The sequence below is a fragment of the Lepidochelys kempii genome, chromosome 4, assembly GCF_965140265.1.
Source record: "Lepidochelys kempii isolate rLepKem1 chromosome 4, rLepKem1.hap2, whole genome shotgun sequence".
In the NCBI taxonomy this organism is placed as follows: Eukaryota; Metazoa; Chordata; order Testudines; family Cheloniidae; genus Lepidochelys; species Lepidochelys kempii.
Window position 1 is genome coordinate 17,669,128 of NC_133259.1, and position 26,246 is coordinate 17,695,373.

The window sequence follows — 26,246 nt, forward strand, 5'->3', positions numbered from 1 at the left end:
TTAGGCTTACATTTTTTAACATTTTCACCAACGATTTGGAAACAGAAAATCACTGCTGACAAAATTTGAGGACGACAAAGATTGGCAAAAAATAACCACGAGGACAGATTACTCATACAAAGAGACCTGAATCATCTAGTAAACTAGGTCCATTGAAACAAAATGTGTTTTAATAAAGTTATACAACAAGGAACAAGAAATGCAGGCCATATCTACAGAATAGAGATCTGTATCATAGAAGGTAGTGACTCTGAACAGGATTTAGGAGTTATACTGGACAAGCAAATCAACATGAGCTCCCAGCATGATGCTGTGGCAAAAAGGGCTAATGCAACCCTTGGATTTATAAACAGGGGAGTAATGAGCAGGAAAGGGGAGGTGATTTCACCTCTGTCTGTGGTACTGGTGAGACTGATAATGGAATATTACATGTAGTTCTGGTGTTCGCATTTTAAGAACAATGTTGAAAAACTGGAGAGGGTGCATAAGAGAGCAACAAAAATGATTCAGGGGTTGGAGAAAATGCCTTACTGGGAGACTTAAAGGAGCTCAAAGGTTTAGCTTATCAAAAGAAATCTTGAGAGGTGACTTCATCAAAAAAGAAGAAAATTTTCTCAAGGGAAGAAAACACCTAATACTAAAGGGCTCTAATCTAGCAGAGAAAGGCATAACAAGAACCAGTGGCTGAAAGCTTCACCAGGACAAATTCAAATGGGAAATAAAGTACCACGTTTTAGCAGTGAGGATGATTAATCACTGGAACAAACTACCGAGAGAAATGGTGGATTCTCCATTTCTTGATGTTTTCAGGTCAAGATTGGATGCCTTTATGGAAGATATGCTTTAACCAAACACAAGTTATGCTTTGGTCAAACAAAAGTTATTGGGCTCAGTACAGGGGTAACTGCATGAAACTTAATGGCCTGTGATCATATTAGATAATCTAATGGTCCCTTCTGACTGTAAACTCTACAAATCTAGGAATTTAGGATGTTTTTGCTGCCACAAGTACAGGATAAGTGCATTATTCACAAAAGGTGGACGTATGACAAATGAGTTGTACAGGTCTTCCCAAACAAGAGAGAATAAATTTTTTAACCCATGCCATCATATTTTATTTATGCTACAAGTGCATATTATTTTGTCTCTCTTTTATTGCTAAATATCTGTTTGTGTAATGGTCTGCAATTTGTACCATGGTTTGAGAAACATATGCCAGTTTGTTACGCAGAGGTGTTGGTGTGATTGTAGTTATATCTGCCAATAAGTGCTATAACGTATATACAGAACACAAACTTCCTAAATTCATTATTAAGGTTACAAAACACATGAGACTGAACATCTGGTGTAGAAGATAACAGACCAATTTGATATTTTTTGGAATACTATATCTTCACATTTATTCTTACCCAAGTGATTTTGCCAGCATTTTAAACTTGCTTCTTCAATAAAAGGTCTTGCTACAACTATATCCACATGGCCACGGTCATTGACAGGTAGTGTGACTTTGAATACTTCTTCTAAAACTTGTTTCTTACTGTGAATCAGCTCTGTCCATACTCTGTTTATGGCTTTTAAAAGAAGCTGGCGACCTAAACAAGGTAAAAAGATCATAAATAATTTCCGACCACATTTTGGCAGTTTTACAGTAAGTATTAATGAGCTGAGTGACTAATTCATACAAAAATATATATCTGACAAAGAAGGCTTTGTATTCCCCACATGCAGAATGTCTTTTTCCTCAAATTCTTTGCATTTGACCAATTTTTTTTGACAAATTTTCTCCTTCCATAGATTGGTGATCACAAACACTTCTCTCTGAGTAGTCAGCATTCCAGCTGTGTTGATTTAGTTGTGTTTTTTTCAGGTAAGTCACACAGCATTGCTTCTGTTTCCTGATTGGATGAGTGAGTCAACAAGTCCACTGCAAATATACTGACATGCGTATTCAAAATCTGGTTTCCAGAAATTCTTGCACATGTAACTTTTAAATTGACATTCGTTCTGTTAACCTTGAACTCATAACTGTTTGTGGGAAGCAAAACACAATCAGGCACAAACACAACCAAAGAACATTCATGTGACAACTCAAAAAAAATTATTTACAATATTTGTTCAGCGCATTCAATACCTATAATCAATCTGGGACTCAGTCTTGTTTTCTGAATCATGTCTTCCTTTCCACATTAAGTATTATCTTAATTTCATACTTTTATCTCCTCCTCAAACTGGCCCCCAAGTGAGGGAGGTAGCTTACATTTTGAGACTGTGGCAGTATATTTCTGGTTTTATTAGTAGTGATACAATGTTCTAGTTGAAGGCTGCTGCCTACATTCTGCCTATGAAAGCTACCAATGAAGAACACTGAACTGGTATATCATCAGTAGCATGAGTGGGATTAACTGAGCTCCCAACGAGACTTTCTTCACTAGTATTACATCTCATCACCATTAGTCTGTGTGATTGAGTATTCTGTGCCCTTAAGATATTCCAGGGCATAAGAAAGATGACAAAAAAGAATCATTAAGGACTTAAACTCCTCCCATTTTAAAATAATGCTTTAAGTGATATGGAGCAAGCATATTTGGAAAGGGTTTGGTAGCATATTTGGAAAGGGTTTGGTTAACTGGGAAGAGACAGGACAGGGGAGGGTTGGACGGGACACAGAAGAAGTGGTCAATTCCCTTTGAAACCTAGAATGGAACTCAAGATTCCAGAATTTCACCATTTCTCCACTGTCAGCAAAGAATTATGAAACCCACTGGGTAAAGTGCATGTGTTTCCATCCCCTCCTAGTGCTGGTTCACATAACAGTAATGGGTTGTCATCCTCTATCAGTTACTCCAATAGTTCAAGTGGCACAGGTATGTGTGGTGGATATAAAGGTTCCAACCCTCATGATGAAGCATGTGGATGTCAGTGTGATGCCACATAACTGAAAATACAAATTCAGTCTCCTTTTTTAAAAAGCTAGCAAATTACACCAAAAAAATCCTTAAGTTAAAAGAACATTACTAAGCTTGTAACGTCAAGCACTCAAAAATTAGGAAATGCCACTATTAAGAGTGCCTGTGCAACCTCAGTTCAGCCCCTTTGTGCATAAGCACTTTGATACCGTCTTTGATTACATGATCACATACTTTTATTTCCATAGGACTCTTGCTTTATTCAATGCATAGTACGGACCTGCTCTGGAGAGGAATCAGAGCTGTGTTAGTAAAGGAGGCTGTTGCCTATAAGTCCCCTGCCTCATTTGTTGTACAAGTTGAAAGGTGTGTAGAGAAGGAGGCAAGGGATTGCAGGAAGAAAAAGGATAATCTCATGGTGAAGGCCGTTGAATGCGACCCTGGACAACTGGATTCTATACCTGCCTCTGACATGGAGATCCAGTGTGACACTACGCAAGTAACTTGCATCAAACTTTTCCACAGGAAATCACTGATTATGTGTTTCTTATTTTCTCAGTGCCTGATTTGAGACCCTGGGGTCTGATGTGCTGAGCATTCAGAACAGCAATGGAAGCTGTGCTTTGAACATATGGAATTCAGGTTGTAGGTGTCTCAAAAGGGCCACCAAAAATTAATGGAAACTTCTGACCTTAGTCTCTCTATGCCTCAGCTCCCCAACCTGTAAAATGGGGATAATACCCCTTAGTCTCACAGAGATGTTGGGAAAAAGAAAGGTTACTTACCTTATAGTAACTGGAATTCTTCAAGCTGTGTGGTCCCTCTGGGTATTCACTGTGGGAACGCATATGCTCCTGCACCCAGAATATTAGCGTCCATTGGTCCACACGTGTGCCTCCTCATACTTTCAGCAGAGGACATAAAAGACAGTGTGAACCAACCACCTCTCCAATTCTGACTCTGCCATGAATCACGTGATGATGCGAGCAGAGGGGAAGGAAGGCAGGTCATGAATATTCATAGGGATCATACATCTTGAAGAGTTACTGTAAGGTAAGTAATTTTTCTTTCTTCTTTGATTGCTGGACCTATAGATATTCACTGTGGGTAACTCCCAAGCAGTATTTGTTGAGAATCAGGGTGCAAGGAAGCATGTTGTACCACAAAGTGGGGGATCACTAAGGCCAAGGACACTCCCTCCCAGCCAAAGCTTGGGCTAGTGCGTAATATCTGGTGACGTTGCGTATGGAGCCTCAGCTAGCTGCTCTGCCTATCTCTGAGAGGGGGATTTTCTGTAAGGAGGTTATTGATGCTGCTTCAGCTCTCATAGAATGGGCCTTGACAATTTGAGGAGGATGGGGTTTCATGAGATCATAGCAAAGGATGATGCAGGAGGAAATCCACTTAGAGACCCTTTGGCAAGAGATAGCTTTCTAATGGTGACAGACGACCTTAGGGACTTCTGAAAGGGAGCCGTTCCATGCTGTTAGAAGGCTACAGCCCTGCACACGTGCAAGGAATGGAGCCTTGTCTCTTCCATGTTGTGGTGAGGCTTGGGTAAAACACTGGAATGTGAACAGTCTGGTTTAGGTGAATCTCAGAAGGAACATTCAGTAGGAACTCTGGATGGAGTTAGAAAGAAACCTTGTGAACAGCTGCAAAAAGGTAGATCCACCATAAGGATCCCAAGCTCTCCAACCCTTCTAGCAGAGGTAACTGCCATCAAGAAGGCGATTTTCAAAGAAAAGTGAAGGAGAGAACTGGAGGCCCAGGGTTCAAATGGTGGTTTCATGAGTGCAGAGAGGAAGAGGTTCAGATCCCAGACAGGGACTTGTTTTGAAACTGGAGAGAATGTCCTTATGATCCCTTCAGTCACTCTGCAGTAATACGGTGAATAAAGACTGAGTAGCCCTCCACCTGGGGCTGGGAAGTGCTGACGGCTGCCAAATGTACCTGTGGGGAAGCTGACTGATAAGCCGGTTATCTTGAGTGAGAGAAGATACTCCAGAATGACAGGAATGCCCAGTGCCACTGCATGTAAATGATGCTGCTGACAACAAAGGGAGAATTGCTTCCACTTTGCAGAGTAGCATTTCCACGTAGAGGGTCTCCTGTTGGTATTGAGGATGGACTGAACTCCCCCATAGCATGCTCTCTATGCATGCAGCCCATCAACAATGATGTTGTCAGATGTAGAGATGTTGCGCTTCAATGTTCTCTCATTCTGGGAAAGCAGGTTCCAGAATGGTGGCAGGTAGACACATGGGTGAGAGGCTAGCTGTAGTATGGCAGTCAACCAGATTTGCCTCAGTCACCAAGGCACCATAAGGATCACTATCGAGTTTGATCTTCCTGAATACACAAGGAAGCGAAGGTATGGGAGGGAAGGCATACATCAGTGGTTCTGACCACTGCACCAGGAAGACGTCCCTTCTGATAATGAGGCCTTGGGCTGGCTGGGAACAGTACGCAAGGTGCTTTTTGTTGTCTCAGGATGCAAAGAGATCCCAAGATGGGAACATTCACTGTTGGAAGATATGCTGTGCTATTGATGGGTGATGTTCCCACTCATGCTCTGTTTGCGAAGGCTGCTGAGACTGTCCACCAGTGAATTCATCACTCCTGAGATGTGTACTGCTCAAAGGGTGATTCCTTGCCTGATGCACCAGTTCCAGAGGTAGACCACTTCTCTGCAAAGTGGGGTGGATCTTGCTCCTACCTGCTTGTTTATATAATAGAAGAGGTCCATACTGTCTGATTTGACCTCTAAGTGGGTGGATTGAATGATGGGTAGAAATGTCTTGCATACCTTATGAATTGCTCAAAGCTTGAGTAGGTTGATATGTAGCTTGGATTCCTGAGGCGATCAGAAGCCTTGGCCTGTTTGGCTGTCAAGATGTGCTCCCCATCCTAGTAGGGAGGCATCCGAGATGACTGCATATATAGAAATGAAAGGGAACCCCATGCATACTTTGTCCTGGTTGTCCCAGCAGGTGAGAGATGTCAACATGTCCCAAGGAAGAGAAACTTTCTTGTCTAAGGAGTCCCTTTTTGAGGCACAGACTGACAATAACCAGATTGAAGGCATTGTAAGTACAATGACATAAGCATACACCACCATGTGGCTCAACAGGAACAGGTAGAATAGGGCTGTAAGTCTGAGGTGAAGCTGGTCAATGAGAGCCCTCATAGCAAGGAGCTGTTCCTGAGGTAAGTAAGCTCTCACTATGTCAGAATTCAAGTTCACCCCAATGAATTCTATGGTTTGTCTGGTGTGAACATGGACTTGCCTAAATTGGCTTGCACTGCAAGTGACTGAAAGAGTGAAAATGAGATGGTGGATGTTGCATATACCTCCTGGTATAACTGACCAGCGAACAGCCCGGTCATCCAGGAAAGGAAATACTGGTCTTCCTTGTCTGTGCAGGTAAGTGGCCATCACTGCAATAACTTTTGTAAATACCCCTGGGGCAGCCAAGAGGTTGAAAGGGAGCACGCTGTAGTGAAAGTGTTCTTGGCTCACTACGAAGGACAGAAATCTTCTGTGAGCAGGGTGAACGTCCACATGAAAATGTGTCTTTCCAATTGAGGGCTATATACCAATTGCCTGAATTGATGGAGAGTATTATAGAGGCCAGAGTGGTCAGGTATTCTGAACTTTGAGTGTTGTATGAAGAAATTTGATTGTCTGAAGTCCAGAATGGGGCTCCAGCCACCTTTCTTTCTAGGAATGAGGAAGTACCTAGAATAAAAAGAAAGGGAGTACTTGTGGCACCTTGGAGACTAACAAATTTATCAGAGCATAAGCTTTCGTGAGCTACAGCTCACTTCATCAGATGCTCACGAAAGCTTATGCTCTAATAAATTTGTTAGTCTCCAAGGTGCCACAAGTACTCCTTTTCCTTTTACGGATACAGACTAACACGGCTGCTACTCTGATACCTAAAATAAAAGTCCATCCTTATGTGAGAGGGTGGTATATAGTCTCTACTGCCCCCAGTTGAAAAAGACAAAGACAGTCTGCCTCCCATTTCAGAATCCTCTCATGAGAGTGGTCTCTGAAAAGGGACAAGGAAGGTTTTTGTCTTTTTTTTGGAAGGGAGGGGGAGGGGAGAGGAGGGAGCCATTCTAGCATATAGCTATTTCATAGAACGTTCAGGACCTACTTGTCCATTGTAATAGCATGTCACACCAGGAGAAAGGGTGTGACAGTGGGCAAGGGAGACTGGCTGTCAACCCATAAATGTCTCATCTAAACAACTTTCTAAGACGTGGCTGCGAAGTGGAGGACAGGGGTTCAGGATGGTTCTTGGAGGTTCATACATTATCTGTAGGAAGACAGCAGCAGTCAATGCCAAGGGAGATGAGGCCTGGGTATTTTCTACAGGGTACCGGAGTATAAATAGCCAGAGAGATGAGGATAGCTTGTGAATCTGAGAGAGTATGGAGCAACTCATTGGTTTGGTTACTAAAGAGGTTGCTGCCATCAAAGGGAAAGCCCTCAGTGGTGGTCTGGACCTTTTTGGAGATCCCAGAGGTCTGCAGCCATGAAGCTGTCTCGTGGATTATTGAGGTAACCAGTGAGCCTATTACTGTGTCAAGGGATGCCTGAAGGGAACAACTTACTGCTCGCATTTCCTCCTCCAGAATGGCCTGAAAGTTAGGCCTGCATTCCTGAGGAAGTTTGTTCATGAACTCTAAAAGCTTGTTATAATTCAAGAGGCCATATTTCAACATCAAAGCTTGGAAGTTTGCTGTTCAGAATGAAGTGAGCTGTAGCTCACAAAAGCTTATGCTCAGATAAATTTGTTAGTCTCTAAGGCGCCACAAGTACTCCTTTTCTTTTTTTTGAAGAAAATAGATTCATTTGGTGTATGGAAAATGAAAATACGTCATTTGGCATTTTTATCTGGTGGAGTGGATTTGGGTTGGTGTAGCTGGCTTCTTTTATAACTGCCTGGACTGCTAGGGAATTGGGATTAGGGTGGGAAAACAGGAATTCCACTCCTTGGGTGGCAACAAAATAATGTTTTTCAGCCCTCTGTGGGGTCTGGGCTCAGGTGGCAGGAGTGTGCCTGATCACTCTGGCAGGTTCCATGATGGCCTCTTTAAATAGGAATACCACTTTGGAGGGCACTGTAGCCTGAAGGACGTTCAGGAACTTATGTGCCAGATCCTGGATCTCCTCTAGTGGAAACCGGAGAGCATCTGCATTCTCCTGAAATGATCCTGGTACTGTTTAAAATCATCTGGGTGTAAGGGGGAGGCTGGTGATACTGCCTCATACGCAGAGGATAAAGAAAATCAATCTGGTAACTCTGGTGGTATTGGCGGTTCTGGCTCATCCTCCTCCATCAGCTGTTTCTGTGGGGGCCACGGTTGTTTACCTGGTGTTAAACACTTCTAGGCGCAGAATGTTGGGTCCCATATTTTTGTGAAAGTAGTAAGGGTCCCAAAGACCCCAATAAGAATGATGGGATGAGTCACAGGGATTCGGAGTTGGACCTCACAATGGATATCATTGGTCCTTGGGTCAGAATTACTGATGGTGGGGATGAAAGGGAAGGAGAGTGGTTCTCAAAGCCTCAGCTGGGCTGATGGCTCTCCGTTGGGTATCTGGAGAGACCATCAGTACTGGCTCATTTGCAACTGATGAACAGGACTCCTCACATTCCAATGGTGGGGCTGCTGGATCTAGTTCCAGCTGACTGGGACAACAGACAGATGGAAAGTGAAGTGGATGAGGCTGATCCTCCTGTTCCTAGTACCAGCATTGCTGGGGAGAGGACCTTCTGCAGCAGGATTGATTCTAAGAGAATCAGAGTCTCTGGGTCCACATACATAGATAAGTCCTCCAGGACAGCATAGTGAGGACCTCTCTGAGTGAACTGCCCATAGTCTTGTGCTTTGTCTGGACTGTATATGCCTTCTTGAAGCTGGCGGATCTGTATGGGGGAAGTACTGTCAGAGCAGGGGGAAATGATCCCTTCTGACCTTCCTGGAGTTCTTAACAGTCCCTCACTATGTGGTTTCAGGGTACTGCCTTTTCTCTACAAACTCCAGGCACACCCATTCCAGAGTACGGAGTCTTGGGCAGTATCAGACAAAGGGGCAAGATGGACTCTTTTTCAAGGATCCATCAATAGATTTATCCGTCTTCTTGCATTTGCTCTTATATTCCTCATGGTTCTGCTTGGTAAAGACCTGTGCTTGGTGAAGGACTCCAAACTACTGGTTCAGGACACCAGTGAAACATTGCCCAGAAAGGTGGAAGGGGAGAGGGAAGGCCCAGGATCCAAGCGAGGTCTCAGAGAGCTCCATAAAGTGTTTTCAAAGCTTAAGTTCAAAGTACATGGACAGTACATGGTACATGGAGAGAAGTATGGTAGACGCCACACCTCCAGGGCATGTTAAACTCCCTGAAGCAATACAGGCACTCACCAGGAAGACCTGGGGGGTGGGGCAGGCCAGGCAAGGCTGAAAGCCTGGTACTTAGGGCATAACAGGTACCTGAAAACAACAGGAGATAAGGGGACGTAGCACTAAAATTAAACTAAATTAATAATCCAAGCTAAACTATTATTTACAATATTTACAGATTCTGTGCAGGAGTAAAGAAGAAGAGAAGAATGGACACAGGAGGTTCCAACCAAACCGTGAGCCATAGGAAAAGAACTGGAGAGGTGAATCATCTGTGCAGCTGAAAGCATGAGGCGGCGCAAAGTGTGGGCATGGACCAACCGACACTGCTTTTGACGAATTTCTGGTCCCAGGCGTGCACACCCACCCACAGTGAATACCCATAGGGACCAGCACTCTCAGAAGAATTAATGTTTGTGAAACACTCAGATGCTTTGCAATGAGTACCTTAGGGGAAAAAAACATGAGGAAATCAATAATTCTGTCTTCAGAGGAAGGTTTGAATAAATATGCAGTAAATAGGGCCTAGGGTCATACACTGAACAATGAGGAAAAACAAAATACTGAATAGCTGCTCATTCACTGAGCGCTGTTCACTGAATGAGGCAGGGGTCCTGTGGAAAAAGCAGGATGGGATCATGTAATCAAAAAGTATCATAATGCACATGCAAAAGGAGTGGAATTAAGGTTGCAAGCGCAACTTTAAATTCTGGTATTTCTTAAGTTTTGAGTCTTTGACTTTGCAACCTAATGTTCTTTTAACACAGTTTTTTGTGTATGTAATAATATATACAACCTTCATGAAACTAGAAATGCTCACCTCACTGAATCTTCTCCTCTAAGGGTTGGTTTTGTCAAACTGATACAGGTGAACACTGAGAAGGGTACAGAACAATAATAGGGTGGCCACTCTCTCTCTGCGATAAGGATTGACAGTGAACTTAACTTTTATATTCACGCCCCTGATTCCTAAAACTGCTACTTCCATATCTTCCTGTTTCACCTGTTTCTTTTCTTCATGTATCATTAGGGGCTCTTTGGTGGTTCTCTCTTACCTGCTTCTCAGGCATCCTACCTACTCTCTTTAGTGCTTTTCAACATCCATCTGTAATAATCCCAGTTTCCCTCTCTGGACCAAGTTGGTAGCTAATTTCCAGTAAGTGACAGATCCTGCTGTTTTCACTGAATTATATACCTTTTGCCTAATCATAGTTACTTCTTACCTCTGTTTACCAAGATCTAGCTGACATACACGAAACTATCGATTCATATTGGACTAACCTCTGTATATATAAACAAATTTTGCGTCTAATTAGTATTGTTAACACTTTTAATGGCCTTTATATCCATATCAGGAAGGGACTGAAATGTTCACACTGTTTTGATAAATAGATAGCTGTCACTGGATGCTCCTCAATATTTCTGTGAAGTGTTCTACATTTTTGATATGTTTACCATCTCAGATAACCACCCTCTCCTTCCGCCAACACCCTGCACCAAAAAATGGGAAAAAAGATGGTGGTGAGGAAGGGAAGGAGAAGAATAAGAACATTTTAAGAATCTAGTGGTATTAACAGAAATCTGATCTTAGCTTTAGCTGCTTTTTTAAATTACCTTCACTAATATCTTGATTGTAGACTCCATCTGGTTCAATGTCAGAGGGGATCATAATGTGCCAAGTGGTCATCCTGGCTTCCGCTTCCAGTCCAAATCCATCAACACCACTACAATAAATTTAGAATGAACAGAAGCAGATAGGGTTTAAGAACTGAAGTGGTTAATCTTTCTGTGGTATCATGAAACCGAATCAACGCGTACTGCTACAGGAGCAGAGACATGCTTCTGGTCCCTCTTGTTTTGGGGATATGCAGCCTCACTCTGAGCTGCAGTTTTATGAAGAAGGGCATGGTTTTCTACTAAAGTCACTGGGGAAAGATAGGGTGAAACTTGTACAATTCAAATTGATGACAAGTGTCAAATGGGAAGCATTAGATTTCTGCTGGTATTAATACTCAAGAGACAGATAAAATACAAAGAACCAGGAAAAAAAATTCACCGGAAGAATATGGAAATTCAGGAAATTCAGATTGGTGTTCCTGACCTTTACAACAGAGTGCAAGACACATTATTTGGTCAAGCATTTGCCAGACTGCAGATCATCAGTTATTTATAACGGTTCAGGAAGGTGATACAAAGAAGAGGCTATTTATGCTGCTGGTGTAGAGAGCTGATATAATGCCTGATTGTTTTTAACCAATGTTGTATGCCCAGATGCTAAGGCAATGAGTGCACCAAAAAAATCATTATTTGCAAAATAATTCTAGTTCTTTTCTCTTTGAAACTCACATCCCACTTTGATTATCAACCACACTTATTACAAGTATTTCACTGTTATTGTTTTCTGACATTTGCTGGCAATATCTTGCAGATATTTTACACTATTAAAGCTTAATAAGGCTGATGAACAAGGTATATTCGTGTACCAATACCTTAACATAGCTGTGGGAAAGGAGATGGGCAATACAGTCTGAGGGGTATAATCCTAATTGTAATTTTGTTCAAGATGAACCATTTCAGTTATCTTGAACTTTCCTGGCATCAAACATTATAAACAGAGATCCACAATTTTGCCAGCTGTTTGTGATTCATCAGTAAACAGCCACAGCTTAGAGAGGAAGAAGAAACACTGTACAAGACTGACTCTAGTATGATGAATTTAAGTTTGAGGCACTTACCTCCCCATATGCAGATTAATCAGGCAGTGAGCGAGACAGCAGATGAACTCCTGATCATGGTTCCCGGGTCCCAGAATTAGGTTTCTGTTTACCGTAAGGACCCTTAGAGAATCAAGGAGAGCAACTTGCTGAGGGACAGTTTTGTGTGCCCTTGAGAACTGATACAAGATGGTCCTATTCAGGCAGTGATAAACAGCATCCAGTGATAACCCCTGAGATCTTCTTTTTGACTGATGGAAAGCACAAAACAATTAATATAATGTCAGACAGTGAAATCTCCACACAAACTTATTTCTTCAAATCCGACACTGATTTTTTTCAAAAAACTTTCATTTTACTAAAAGATCTTTGTACTGATTAATTCTTTAGCTCAATCCCAGTATGTATTAATGTCTTGCTTGCCTGGAAATGAGAACTGAACTCATGTTGATAAATGGAGTGATAAGAATTTTGTTTTATGGCAACTTCTGTGGTAACTTATTGAAATGCTGTGTTCTAATTTTTCACAACAAAGGTTCTCAATGAGCTTCAGTGGAAGAGGAGGAGGAAGAGGAATCGTTGGACTCATCTTACTCCAGAAATCCTCTCACAAATTCATAACAGTTTTAAATCTAATTAATCTGAAATCAAGTTCAACTACTCCAGTTATAAAAATGGTTCCCAGCATCAGAGTCTTATCTATACTGCAGCAATGGTTTTAAGCCTGAATAATTGGGAAAATATCCCCAGAATAGACAAGACCTCTCTCTTCATCAGGCACTCAGACACCAGAGAGCTGAATACAGCATACTCAGACAGGTACATGAGTCAAACCCACTATCAAAACATTGTATCATAGCAGAACACTGATCCGCTACATATAAACACCAAAAGGCCATGCTATGAAGGTGCAGACTCAAAAAGGGGAAAAAAAAGAAAAAGGCTGAGGAGAAAAGCCCATATATTTCCAAAGACAGAGCACTAACATGAAAACTTACATTGCCTGCCCCCCCCCACTGTTCCTCAGATGTTCTTGTCAATTGCTGGAAATGGCCCACCTTGATTATCACTACAAAAGGCCCCTTCCCCCATCACTCTGGTTACAGTGTGTATGGTAACACCCACTGTTTCATGTTCTCTATGTATATACATCTCCCCACTGTATTTTCCACTGAATGCATCCGATGAAGTGAGCTGTAGCTCACAAAAGCTTATGCTCAAATAAATTTGTTAGTCTCTAAGGTACCACAAGTACTCCTTTTCTTTTTGCGAATACAGACTAAACACGGCTGCTACTCTGAAACATTGCTCTTTTAGTCTCCTCTCCCAGTTTGGCATGAGAATGTCAAAACACTGTGTACGCAAACTTGCAAATCCTTTGGTATGTAACAGCCTAATACATTTCTCTGGAATTTTCATGCACTAGGGGCTTGTAAAATGACACCTAAGATTGTTCAGATCTTCAATAATATAACTACAGAGTCTGACAAATAATTTGTGGATGGCCCAAGATGTTGGGGATGAAAGGGGATATCTTGTCCTGAGTTGTTTCCATTCGTCTAGGCATTTATATCATGTTTATCATCATCACACTGCCAAGGAGAAAGATAAGGTGCTCTGGACAATCTTTTAAAACTACACTAATTAAACAAATATGCTTTCTTTGGGGCTGGGACCCACCCTTTTGTTCTGTGTTTGTAGAGCACTGAGGTGTCCTGGACCATGACGTGCGCTCCTAGGCACTACAGTAATACAACTACTATGAAGAACTGTTACCTGTGAAATTAGCTGAATGATGAAGTCTACAAGAAGCTTGGATTCCTTGTTGAACATGCCCTGCCAAAGCTTATCCACCACACGTTGTGTGAAATAAAACACATTGTTCACCAGCACCTGGTAGCTGCCACCACTTGTAATAGGCAGAGATGCATCTTCACCTAAATTACAAAAGAACATAAAATGATTTAAACAACAACAACAAAACCCCTCTCCAATCACCTATTTGTGTTCAGCATGCCCAATAGCTTCTAAAGACTAATTTCTTTATTCTGCAACATGGTGAAAGTGCTACAGTCATCTGAATGAAATGCTACCTGGAATTGTCAGTCAAACAAAAGGAGGTTAATGTCATATGCAAGATATTTATTGAACTGTAATAGTGACAATGTGAAGTGGGCACTGAAGGCATATTTTTAAGCACAGACCAAAACAAGGAAGGAAGAAAAACAATGCCATACGTGCATATTGAAGGATGTGTTAATATTTGTTGGGTAAGGCTTTATTCCACCAACTGATATCTCTCTAAGAGGACAGAGCAGAGCCACACAAGTACAACTCCCTGTGCTCATGACTGAGTTCATGAAGTTCATAACATGATCTTTTGTATCCGTTATTGGTCTGCTATAAGAGAAGCATCATGGACACCTAGTTTTGTTCACCTTCTGGAGCATGATGGCTAACAAGATCAACACAACATCTATGTCACATCCAAGTCTAAAGCTACTGAAAGGAATCCAGGAAATCTGAGGCCTCCACATAGTTGCCTCACCACAACCTCCCCAATAACATTTTTCCAAAAAAGGAAGTTCAGATAGAATAGTTGATGAGACGGTTCCCATCAAGAGATGGTTCCTTAAGCATGGAGGCCTTCAGTCCATCATTTGAGGATTCCTGCATATTGGTCTCCCAAAGGAAGGCACTAAATCTCCATATATGATGCACCTCTATATTTCTCTCTTACGCATACACAGCACCTAGCACTGGAGACCCAAAATTGCTACTGTAATACTAACCACCTCCAAGTTAATTTGATACATCAAGTTTATAATAGGAAGGCATATCTGTATTTTGTCTAATGCCCAATGGTGTATGTATTTACCTGCTAACACGAACACCTATACTTCATTTGCACAGGAACTAACAAACTGTTAAAAAAACACAGAACACCTATGGCCAAAATATGCGCTTGTGTGGGTTTCTTCCTCATGACAGGAATAACAATTTCATGTCTGAGTTCACCAGCAACAAAAAGTTAGAGTGAATTAGCGTTCTCAGCAGGATGTACATCTGCTGACACAGATTCCGAGAAGGAATAAGAATTCAGACACGAATGCATGTAAGGAGCTGGGGATTTTCAGATGGAGTGTGCTATTTACTAGAAACTGTTCTGTAGACTGTAATGTTGATATTGTTCATATTAAACTAGTGCTGAACAAAACCATTTCCTAACAAATAACAGATCTTAGTTTACAACAACAGTCAAAGTCCCCAGTGTGTCTCATGCATTCATATGCTAAGCACGGCCCTTGTCACAGGCTCTGCTAGCAGCTTCCTGTTTCCTTTTGACCAGCTAGTAGCTAGCTCTTATACTGCTGATGAGTGGAGTAGAAGGAAATAAGGATTCCCCTTCCTGCTTCTGCAACCGCATGAGGCTGGCCATAACAGCAGTCCCGACCCTTACGGGAATACAGGGGCAGTGCCTCTAACTGCTTCCCCCCAGGAGCAATTGGGTGCGAGCCAGATGAAGCCATGGCTCTGACCTCCAACCCAAAGGAGATGGTCGGACACCCTGAATGGGGACAAGAGCATGCTACTCCCTTTAAATGGGTTTGGTAAATCACTTCCCCCTCAAAAACAACTGTCAGCCCGAAGGGGTGCTGCTGCTCTGAGTCACAATGCCTTCCAGTGCACGCCCACAACAGTAGGTTTATGCACTGCCCCTTACCATGGGCTTCGTGCACACAGTCCTTTTAAAAAAATCACTGTGTGTGTTTACAAACAGTTGGTATCTTGCTCCCCACTGGCCCTCACCTGGTAAAAACTGAGGATCAATAGGAGTTTTATGCCAACTGTATTTTATTTTTTAATATTGAACTTATTCTGAGGCACTGTAACAAGCTCACAGTGTTTGCCTCAAACTCTCCACCATTACCAGGTGTTCATATTGCTGCGAACCATTAAGTGGGGTTGTGTTCACTCACTGGTACAGTTGACTTGTTACCCCCACGTATACAAGGAAAGTGAGAACATTCCTCATCCAGACAGCTAGAATTTAGAACAGACAAGTCTTGAACAAAGAAATCCTGGGGCAACCAAGCCTGGGGAGAAGGCTTCAGTTGAACTGACGTAACTACAAAGGCAGGCAAACCTGAGGAGAAGGTTTGCTTTGGGGTTTCGTGTACTATTATTTTGGAATTACTCTGTTAATAAATTGGACCCTAGGAGGTATAACTTTTTGGATCCTGCAAATATTTAGTTTTGTTTAAAAAGAGGTAAAGTCCCACCCCTGCATGCTTCTCCATTCTCTCTGGTTCCAAAAGAAGAGACTGTCCCCTATAGATGACTTTACATGCAATAACCATGGAAAAGGGGAGCAACACTTGATTGAAAAGAGGCTGCTGCCATTTTTAATAACAGCCTCCACAAAATCTGCAATTGGTGAGCAGAGGACAGTGACAAATTTTTTCTTTTCTGACACTCTTAACACTGGACTAGGAGGAAAGGGGAGAACTTCAGTCTCACCCTACAGAGGTGAGAGGAGCTAGAGGAGTTAAGCAGAAAACCCACAGAGGCCTCAGAGATCCAAGTTTGGCCACAGAGGAGGGATCGGGGAATAGGGCAAAGTGAGAATTCCTATGGAGTTCAGCTAATGAGCATGAAGTCAAACTGGGCATCTGAGCAGTGACTTCCCTGGACTCATCTCAGAGCCATCTCACGATCATCTGCCTCTCCTCTGTCAGCCCTCCACACAGCTATCGAGATTACAAGCTTTTCATGGAAAAGGACAGCGTCGTGTTTGCTCAGCACTCTTCACAATGAGGCCCTAATCCCACAAAGTTCTCTTGGTTGTTGCAGTAATGTCAATAAAATAATAAAAGATGGAAAGGAAAGAAGGCCAACTTTTAGCAATCCAAGCCCCAGCAAAAACTAAACCTGGGGGAAGGGCAAGCCCTCTGTTGAGGGGAAGAGGGCATGACTGATGGTGCGGGTCAGGGATGGGATGATAAAATTCAGTCCCATTTTCTCTTGCTTCCTTTCTCGGCCAAATTTTTTTTGGTTCATAATTGTAAAACATGCTTCACATGTATAACAGTCTTTGAACTCCTAACGGTTCAAAGATTGGGCATGATGGAGATTTGCTGTCATGAGTGTAAGAAAAGTAATACATCCCCTTACATATCAAGGGACAAAAAGATACGGAAGATAAGGCGAACCAAATCTTAAGGAAAGGGGGAAGAAGAAATTAAAAACAAAAACAAAACCACCAAAGACTGATGTTGGCTTTGGTAATGGAAAAAGGATGATTTAATTGGGGATTGGTCCTGCTTTGAGCAGGGGGTTGGACTAGATGACCTCCTGAGGTCCCTTCCAACCCCGATACTCTATGATTCTATGATACGTGCATCAATAAATGAAAAGGAAAGAACAAATTACCCAATAAAACATCAGCTGCAAGTAAGTGGTCCATCACACTGTCCAGAATGTAAGTCTGAAACTCTTTCTGCTGTGTCCTTGTTGATCTTTCAGGGGAAGCCTTCAACACAATCAATAGATAGAGTAAGTTGCTTTAAGGAAATAGCCGCAGAACAGAAAATGATACTATATGTTGAACTACGGTTACTCCATGGAAATTTTCACCTTGTTAGGTACATAAAATCTAAGAATGTTATCAATTATTTGTTATAAATAAAAACATCTAATTTTCTGGAACACACATGACTGGGACCTGTCCAGCTTTGGCAAGAGAGACTGGATGATCTTTCCCCCATTTCTGACTTCTAAGCCTCTTGGAGTACATGTGCCCAATTACAACCCTGCCTTAAATTAAAGCCACTGCTACAAAAGTAAGTTTAAGAATGGAGTTCAATCCATGGGTTGCACTGTGTCATTTTATACCGCATAGAGTGTTATTTTTATTTCCATAAGGCAAATTTCTGTTTTGCCAGCCTATTTTCTTTGTAACAGAAACTACTAAAATATTAATAAATAACTTATGATATTTGTAATGGGAAAAACAGACTTATTTCCTTAGCTCACACTGGCATCCACTAGTGCATGGCACATTTAAATTAACTATTTGAATGAATATATCAACCCGAAAGACTTTTTAAAATTTCAATATTAGCTTTGGGATAGCTGCACAAACAGACTTCTGAAGCTCATACAGAGACACCATGAAGGTTATGGAAAGTGACACTGCATCCAAGGCCTCTTTTTCTACCTGCTCTTAAAGAGGCAACAGTTTTATTACAATACATTGCTAATCCTACCTAGCTACTGTTCTCTTACTTCTCTCTCTGTTGGCGTATCCCAGGACTGTAATATCAGTACCCTTTCCCCCCAATGCCACACTGAGCGAGCTCATCAGCTTAAATAATCAATTAGCACCTACATACTGATGAGGTTTTAAATAACCTCTCCATGCTTGACTGAGATTGTACCTCTTTTAAGTTATTTTTAAACTTCAAGGTATTAAACAATGGAGAGCAAAAAACCCCCAAACATTTAAAAACATGAGTACATAAAGTGTCTCTAAACTCCATTGGTGGGTGTTAAATGACAATTTAAAACCATTATATAAATCAACAGAAAACCTGATATTCAACGTTTATTACAACCTCAAAAACCAACTACATACGAAAAAAGTTTCATATGAAATTTACTCTGTAAAAAGAGCAGGAAAATAGCAGTCCTACCTCTAGCAGGAGGTCTATTAGTGGAGTCTGCTTGCTAGCAGGTGTGAGGCAGAGGTTATCGATTATGAGCACACGCATGAAGTCAAACACAAACTTCTTGGCAGGATGGTTGGTTAGGTATGTCTTGGAGCCCACATTGCAGTACTCCGACTGGCTCCTGTTCATGCCAGTGTCGGCTGCAAATGCTCTGAACTCTTCAGCTGGGGATCCAACTTCATCATCAAGATCAGTAACCTATGGAAAAAAAAATCAACATGTTAAAACCCTACAACTTTGCCATTATTTCCTTAACTGCTACTGGTTTTGTTCCATATTATTTTATGTGAGAATTATTTATTTACCCCATAATTCTGTTTCTCTGAAGATACCTTTTTTGAAAGATGGTCATTCCCACGTCTCAGCTGCCCAGTGTGAAACAGGATGAACTCCTCATCTCTCTCGCTCTCTCTTTTGTTTTTAATATATACATACATACATGCTTTTGTGCTAATGAAGGGTACCATGGCAATGGTGAAAGAGTTCCCTGTAGTGTGCTATTACAGCAAAACTATATGAGCAACATAGCAAGATTCCGAAAATGAACTTTAAATTCAATCTAAGAGAGGCATTTCAGTTTAGGAGGATTTCCCCACCCCCACCCCAAATTCATTAATGGGTACAAACTGTCACCTTTTGACAACTGTTGAGATTTACCAAGTGAACAAATTTCTAACTCTAGCGAAGTATCATGCAGATATGGAAAGTGTAATACATATTTGTTACTTAAATGTAAGTTTTGAAAGACTGACAGGCACTGTTTTCACTACTATCCATAGACACTATTGAGGTTTTTTCAAGTTAGCTTAAGATCACAAAGGAGTTGGGAAGAGATATTTTTCTACTATTCCAACATTTCCCCACATTATACGCTAAGTCATTCCTATTACTGTAAACAGCCTTACAGATATTTCATTTCCATCATGCCTTCAGTGGGAAAAAGGTAAGAGAGCTGTAATTTCACAATTAGCAATCTGTTCTCTGTAAAGTAATTTACAAGACATTTATCATTTCATAATTAGCACTCTGCTATATGCAGTATATTTTCAGCTCGTGTTAACTGAACAAATCAGTTAAAGTGAATGAATTTTGAATGCACCTATTTCAAATACAAGTTAAATTTAAAAATGGAAAAGAGAATCTGTACCGAAGACACACTAGTCTGTACATTTCCAACTCTGTGCCTATACCTGGTGTGGAGACATTATGTCAATAGCTGCATCTACTGGAAGTAGTTTGTGAAGCGATATTATTCTCCATTAAACTTCTTCATATCTCTGGTTATATTTTTGTCAACGTTTCAATCAATAACACTGTGTTACAACATGAGCCATAGATAATCACTCTTTTCCTTTCCCTTTTTGCTCTGTAAGTATGATGGTGTGATCTGTAATGTGACATTCAGAGTGACGCAGCCAGCAAGAAGAAAATTCCAGCAAGCGACATGTAAAGAAGGCAACACAAACAACGTAACTCCTGCCTCCTCTTCAGGTTGGAACATAACATCTATTGGTAGTCTACACCGCACACTCCTTACAGCAGCACGTAGAGTATATACACTGCATATCTTCTTTCATGGCTATAAACAGCAGTGTAGACAGCGAGGCACTGTTAGGGAAGTAAAGACATGCCCAAACTCTTCGGGTCTGTACCCCACATAGCTCTCCACACACCCAAGCAGTGCCTCAGCTGTCCACATTGCTATTTTTAGCAATGTAGCGTCCCACTGCCGGGTGGCTTTCCACTACAGGGAAAGGCTTTGGCAGGGAGGAGGCAACAAGGAAAGTCTCCAGCAGCTCCCTCATGCTGGAGTCTTTTCCCACTGCCTCCCCACTGCCAGAGCCTTTCACTGACATGTGTAGCAACGCACCGCGGTGTGGATGCAGCCTGCTTTTCACTATGGCATGTGGCTATATGTACCTACCACCTGCCACTGCCAGTGGTTTGCACTGTAGTTATAGTCTTTGAGTAACAGAGGAAGGATGGTCTTGTGGTTAAGGCATTGGAGAGGGATTTGGGAGAACTGTGATTGTAGTTTCAGGCTTTACCACATGCTTCTTCTCTGACTTTAGGCAAGTAAATTAAGCTATTTGTGTTACTTTCCCTACCTGTAAAATGGAGGCAATACTACCCCACATTACCCTGAAGGGGTGCTGAAAAGGGTAAATTCATTAAAATCCATGAGGTGCTCAGACAATGCACCAAAGAAAAATATTCAGTAAAATGCATACAACTCCCCCAGAGCAATGGCTTGAAATTTCATAGTGCAGAAACTGACCTCCAATTTAGCGTTAAGATTTTTTTGGTCATTTGTTCATATTTGAAGGCCTGATTAATTTCATCATCTAATTAGACATAAAATATTTTCTTTACATGGTGAAAAATAATACGCTCTTGGTCTAAGAATCTAGGTATAAAGGTCCAGCTCAGATCTCAGATTGGTAACAATTCCTTTAAAAAATGGAGTTCATAAAAGAAATGTCAACAGGACCTCAGAGAAGCAACATGTGATCCTGCTGTAACAACCACTACATACCTACTTCTATCTTATGAAGACGTCTTTAACTTGTAGCCTATTCACCGTGGCTATGCTGTCAATCACTGTAGCTACGCTGTCAACTGGCTTACATTTGAGGGAAATGACAGGCAAGTGAAAACTCAATATCCTGGCTGGAGTGTATTCTATTTTTCAGTTACCTACCATCTCAGAGTAAGGTCGGATGTTGAAAGGAAACACGGTTGCTGCCAATGCACACAGGAACTCTGGGCTCATCCACATGGAAGTCAGGTCTGGAACATTGTGATACAAATATCGAAAGAACTGCATCAAGGTGACTGGATATTCTCGAAGCCAAGAGCCTTCTTCCTCTGACTGCCAAGGCTATGTTGAAAAGAAATTACAAAAAATTATTGTAGATGGCAATAGTTAAAAAAGAACTCTCTTTCTAAAGTAGTGTATTTTCTTAAAGAGCAATAGCTATGTCACAGTGAAGTACAAACACTACTTGTCAACTACTGGTATGTATATGTTATGAGAGAGAGGAAATAACTTTCCCCATATAAATGTAACAATTTCCTAGCTAAGTTAATATTTCATGCCTATTGGCATGCAAAGAATATCATATGATTTTAATGTAATATTAGGACCTAAATCTAAATCTATGCTGCCTACACATACAATTATTCATAGTGGCTTGAGCATGCAATTGCAGTCTCAGAATTGCTATCTGTTGGTGCTGTTGCACACACTGAAAAGAATACCAATACAAGGGGAGTAACATGAACAAAGGCTATCGAACAGGAGATAGAGCAGAAGTCTTAATGTAACCCCTCCCAAATAATATTACACTTCTCAAGGCAATTCAAGATGAGACTCAGTCTCTTGGATGGTGGGAAAAAATACATTTCTTACTGATGAAGAAACCAGAGACTTGGTCTAGGAAGTCTGCTGGGAGATGCTTTCTAAGGGGGAGGGAAAGTGGCAATGCAGATGGAAGAATACTACCATTACCCAAAAGGGATCCAGCAGCTGTTGGAAGGGTACATTCTATGCCAGTAACAGCCTCATCTATGCTGTCAGAAGGATGAGTGGAAAGCTAATAACCTTCTTTACCCACATCCAGCTAAGCAGAATCTGATGGCTCATGCACCACTTAATATGTAACTTGTTTCTTGAATACGGGGCTTTAAGAAGTACTCTACTGCACTGAAAAAATAGCATTTATTATCCAAATAGGGTAAGATATAAAGGGGGGCCTGACAGATTTTACTCTCTTTTCAGAAAAGGCTTATATTACACACTGTAGGCACTGGAGTAATGAAAATATGTCCTCTATACTATATATATTAAATCAAAAGTCTGCAGGATAAACCGCAGAACAGCTAAAGGGGAGCTGTTCTGCAGTTTAAGTAAATTAACGACAAGTTAAGGTCGAAGCCAATGCTGAAAGGATAATAGGTGTCTGTCTAATAAACATTATAAGCCAGCAACCAATATCAAAGCTAAAACCTTCATTACTTCCTCTAAGTCGCACAGCTTGTAATTTCTATTATTCATAATGAACACTCAGTAATGAATCTAGCTTAATCAGAAACTAACTACAATGAAAACAGATGTTTCCAGTTTACTGATTTCTTCTGTTCAATTATACCATTTGTAATGGTTGGGTGAACTCCCTGTCTAGACTTTTTCCACAGTCACAGCTTGTTTATCATTAAGGTTCAGACCCACAGGTCAACAAAAGCGTGCTAGGTATTTTACAGACATGAAATCTTGTATTGAGAACCACACAGACAGACCTCAGTGCTAGTGCCGAAGTAAAAAGAAAAGGAGCACTTGTGGCACCTTAGAGACTAACCAATTTATTTGAGCATGAGCTTTCGTGAGCTACAGCTCACTTCACTGGATGCATACCGTGGAAACTTCATCAGTATGCATCCGATGAAGTGAGCTGTAGCTCACGAAAGCTCATGCTCAAATAAATTGGTTAGTCTCTAAGGTGCCACAAGTACTCCTTTTCTTTTTGCGAATACAGACTAACACGGCTGTTACTCTGAAAAGAGCCTAAGTAGACATACGAAGGAGAAGATGGATGAAGAAGGAAAACAATTTTAATTTTGTAATTTTATTCTAACCTTTGCTTATTTGCTCTTTTTGTGCATGTTAATTCCTGTCTATTTCACCCCTTTCTCCTCTGGTTTTATCCTTCTCTTCCTATGTAATTATGGCATCTTTGCATTCCATCAAGAACTGCCCCTTCATCTGCCCACCAACTTCCACTGACCACCTCTTTGCTATTATGTCAAGAGGAACAAAATGAGATCTGTCCCACAAAACATGTTAAAAGTTAGTCGACTGTTGCTGGACCTGGAGAATTATGTTCTCCCAGCCTAGGAGTCTCTTCTTGCAGCTCTTGTGGCCAGAATCCCTGGTGGACTAGCAGGGTAACGTGTATCCATTTAAACAATTCTCTCTAAAACGTAGATTGAATAATTTCTGCAAAAGTTAAAGAACTATTGCATGGGAGATCGTTTGAACAGATACACACACCATGCCAAAGTAAATATGGGAAGTCAAACTCTCTTTTGAAGAGTTTAGAATCAGCATTTAAAAAAAAATACAATACATTTCCTGGCACCCAGTGGATTTCCTCCAGCAGGAAAGCTATTAATAGTCAGTGGACTTGACTTGTCTGTATGTGGATGCTTCTTCATGCACAAATCTTTAACTCACATAGCTCCAAGCAGATGGGCACTGAAGTCTTAAATATTCCCCAATGATGTAAATCAGAAAAGAAATTTCCTAATCTCTGCCAAAGGCACTTTATCAGCTCCACTTTTTGGTTAAGTACAAAAAAAAATCCAATTTTTAATGTGCGTGAGTGAAAGTACTATTAATCTTACACCCACTAGCACAAATGAATGAATTGTAGGCCAAGGACAATTTTAGATGCATAACAGAAGGTCAACTATGAGCAGGCTTAGTAGGATTCGATTTAAATCATTAGTCATCGGTAAACATCGATTTCTCATGACACACAAATTGACGGCTGCGTAGGGAGCCCTCTGAAGTGCTGCTGTCATGGCCCCACTCACTCACTCACAGCCAGAAGTATGGAGGCCACCCTCGGGGAGGAAATGTTCAGTAGCAGGCTGGCCTCCCCCATGGCCAGGGATCCATTCTCCTCCTTGAGGCCCTGCCTGAAGTTCTCTGTTCTGCCCCACCAGGTCCGCAGCCTTCCCCACACCTTGCACTCTGCAGCTCCAGTGTCATGACCATGCTCATTGACTCATCGGCTTGGAGTATAGCCATCCCTGGACAGGAGCTGTTCAGCAGCAGGGTGGCCTCTCTTGCAGCTCAGAGCTCATCCTCTTCCTTGGTGCCCTAGGGGTTCATTGCTCCACCGGGCCATGACCACAGGCCCTTCCTGCACCTTGTGTGTGGGTTTTTCAGGCCCCTGGAGCCCTGTTGTCAGTGCTGGGAGCCCACTGCAACCCCTGTCATCTCCCCTAACCCCAATCCCAACCCCCTTAATTTCCTACAAATGTGAAAATTAAAATAGTTAAAAATTTTAAAAGATGCTTAAAAATAAAAATTGATAGTCAAATAAAAAAAACAAACAAAAAAACCCCAAAACACAACAAACCTCTGCCAACCCAAACTAAGAGACAGATTTATAATTTTGGTTTGCATCATTGTTCAATGAAAAACTAACCTTTCTAATCTGTCTTTTGCATTTAGGAGTTCAGTAGAGACTAGGAGGTCTGTACGGACGGGCCCCAACAGGACTCTATACTTACTGAATTCAGCATGCTCCTGAGCATTCCCAATAATAAAAAGGCAGCTTCTGTGCAAACATTGTTGATTGAAGACACCACAGTGCCACTGGAGGCAGGAACTCCGAATATAAATGTCCAGATAGAATCTAAATCAAACTATTGGAGGTGAGAGGGAAGAAAGAAAGAGAAAAGCTAAAATTAACCTTTGTTCCTATGCAATTTGATTGATTTTCTGCTTTTCTCTATTACCAGTGATTTGTTCACTTATTTTGACATGATATATCTACCTAAGTACCCTAAACCATGTTCTCTCCAAGCTTCAGCCCCAAAGAACTGCATGAAAAGATGATGGAATTGTTTGAAAATCATCACAAGGAATTGTCTGAAAATCCCTCTCTCCAATGAACTGATAGATTCATAGATATTTAAGTCAGAAGGGACCATTAGGATCATCTAATCTGACCTCCTGCACAATGCAGGCCACAGAATTTCACCCACCACTCCAAAACCATGTTATCCCGTCATACCATCTCCTCCATAAACTTATCGAGTTTAATCTTAAAGCCAGATAGATCTTTTGCCCCCACTGCTTCCCTTGGAAGGCTGTTCCAAAACTTCACTCCTCTGATGGTTAAAAACCTTTGTCTAATTTCTAGTCTAAATTTCCTAGTGGTCAGTTTATATCCATTTGTTCTTGTGTCCACATTGGTACTGAGCTTAAATAATTGCTCTCCCTCTCCGGTATTTATCCCTCTGATATATTTATAGAGAGCAATCATATCTCCCCTCAACCTTCTTTTAGTTAGGCTAAACAAGCCAAGCTCCGAGTCTCCTTTCATAAGACAAGTTTTCCATTCCTCGGATCATCCTAGTAGCCCTTCTCTGTACCTGTTCCAGTTTGAATTCATCCTTCTTAAACATGGGAGACCAGAACTGTACACAGTATTCCAGGTGAGGTCTCACCAGTGCCTTGTATAACGGTACTAAAACCTCCTTATCCCTACTGGAAATACCTCTCCTGATGCATCCCAAGACCACATTAGCTTTTTTCACAGCCATATCACATTGGCGGCTCATAGTCATCCTATCATCAACCAATACTCCAAGGTCCTTTTCCTCCTCCGTTACTTCTAATTGATGCGTCCCTAGCTTATAACTAAAATTCTTGTTATTAATCCCTAAATGCATGACCTTAC

At 41.4% G+C, this 26,246-nt stretch overlaps 1 protein-coding gene across 9 annotated transcripts in view; it reads right to left on the reverse strand.

Moving 5' to 3' along the window:
- Positions 1–26,246, reverse strand: part of WDFY3 (WD repeat and FYVE domain containing 3) — a 262,278-nt gene that overhangs the window by 51,633 nt on the left and 184,399 nt on the right. For all 9 annotated transcript variants that reach the window (XM_073340560.1, XM_073340559.1, XM_073340566.1 and 6 more), the window contains 8 exons: positions 25,072–25,206; positions 21,473–21,652; positions 18,736–18,969; positions 17,474–17,573; positions 13,817–13,977; positions 12,062–12,291; positions 10,941–11,050; positions 1,410–1,592 (listed from right to left, as the gene is read on the reverse strand). In XM_073340560.1, coding sequence (XP_073196661.1) covers positions 1,410–1,592; positions 10,941–11,050; positions 12,062–12,291; positions 13,817–13,977; positions 17,474–17,573; positions 18,736–18,969; positions 21,473–21,652; positions 25,072–25,206 — 1,333 coding nt within the window. The remainder of the gene's footprint in view (positions 1–1,409; positions 1,593–10,940; positions 11,051–12,061; positions 12,292–13,816; positions 13,978–17,473; positions 17,574–18,735; positions 18,970–21,472; positions 21,653–25,071; positions 25,207–26,246) is intronic.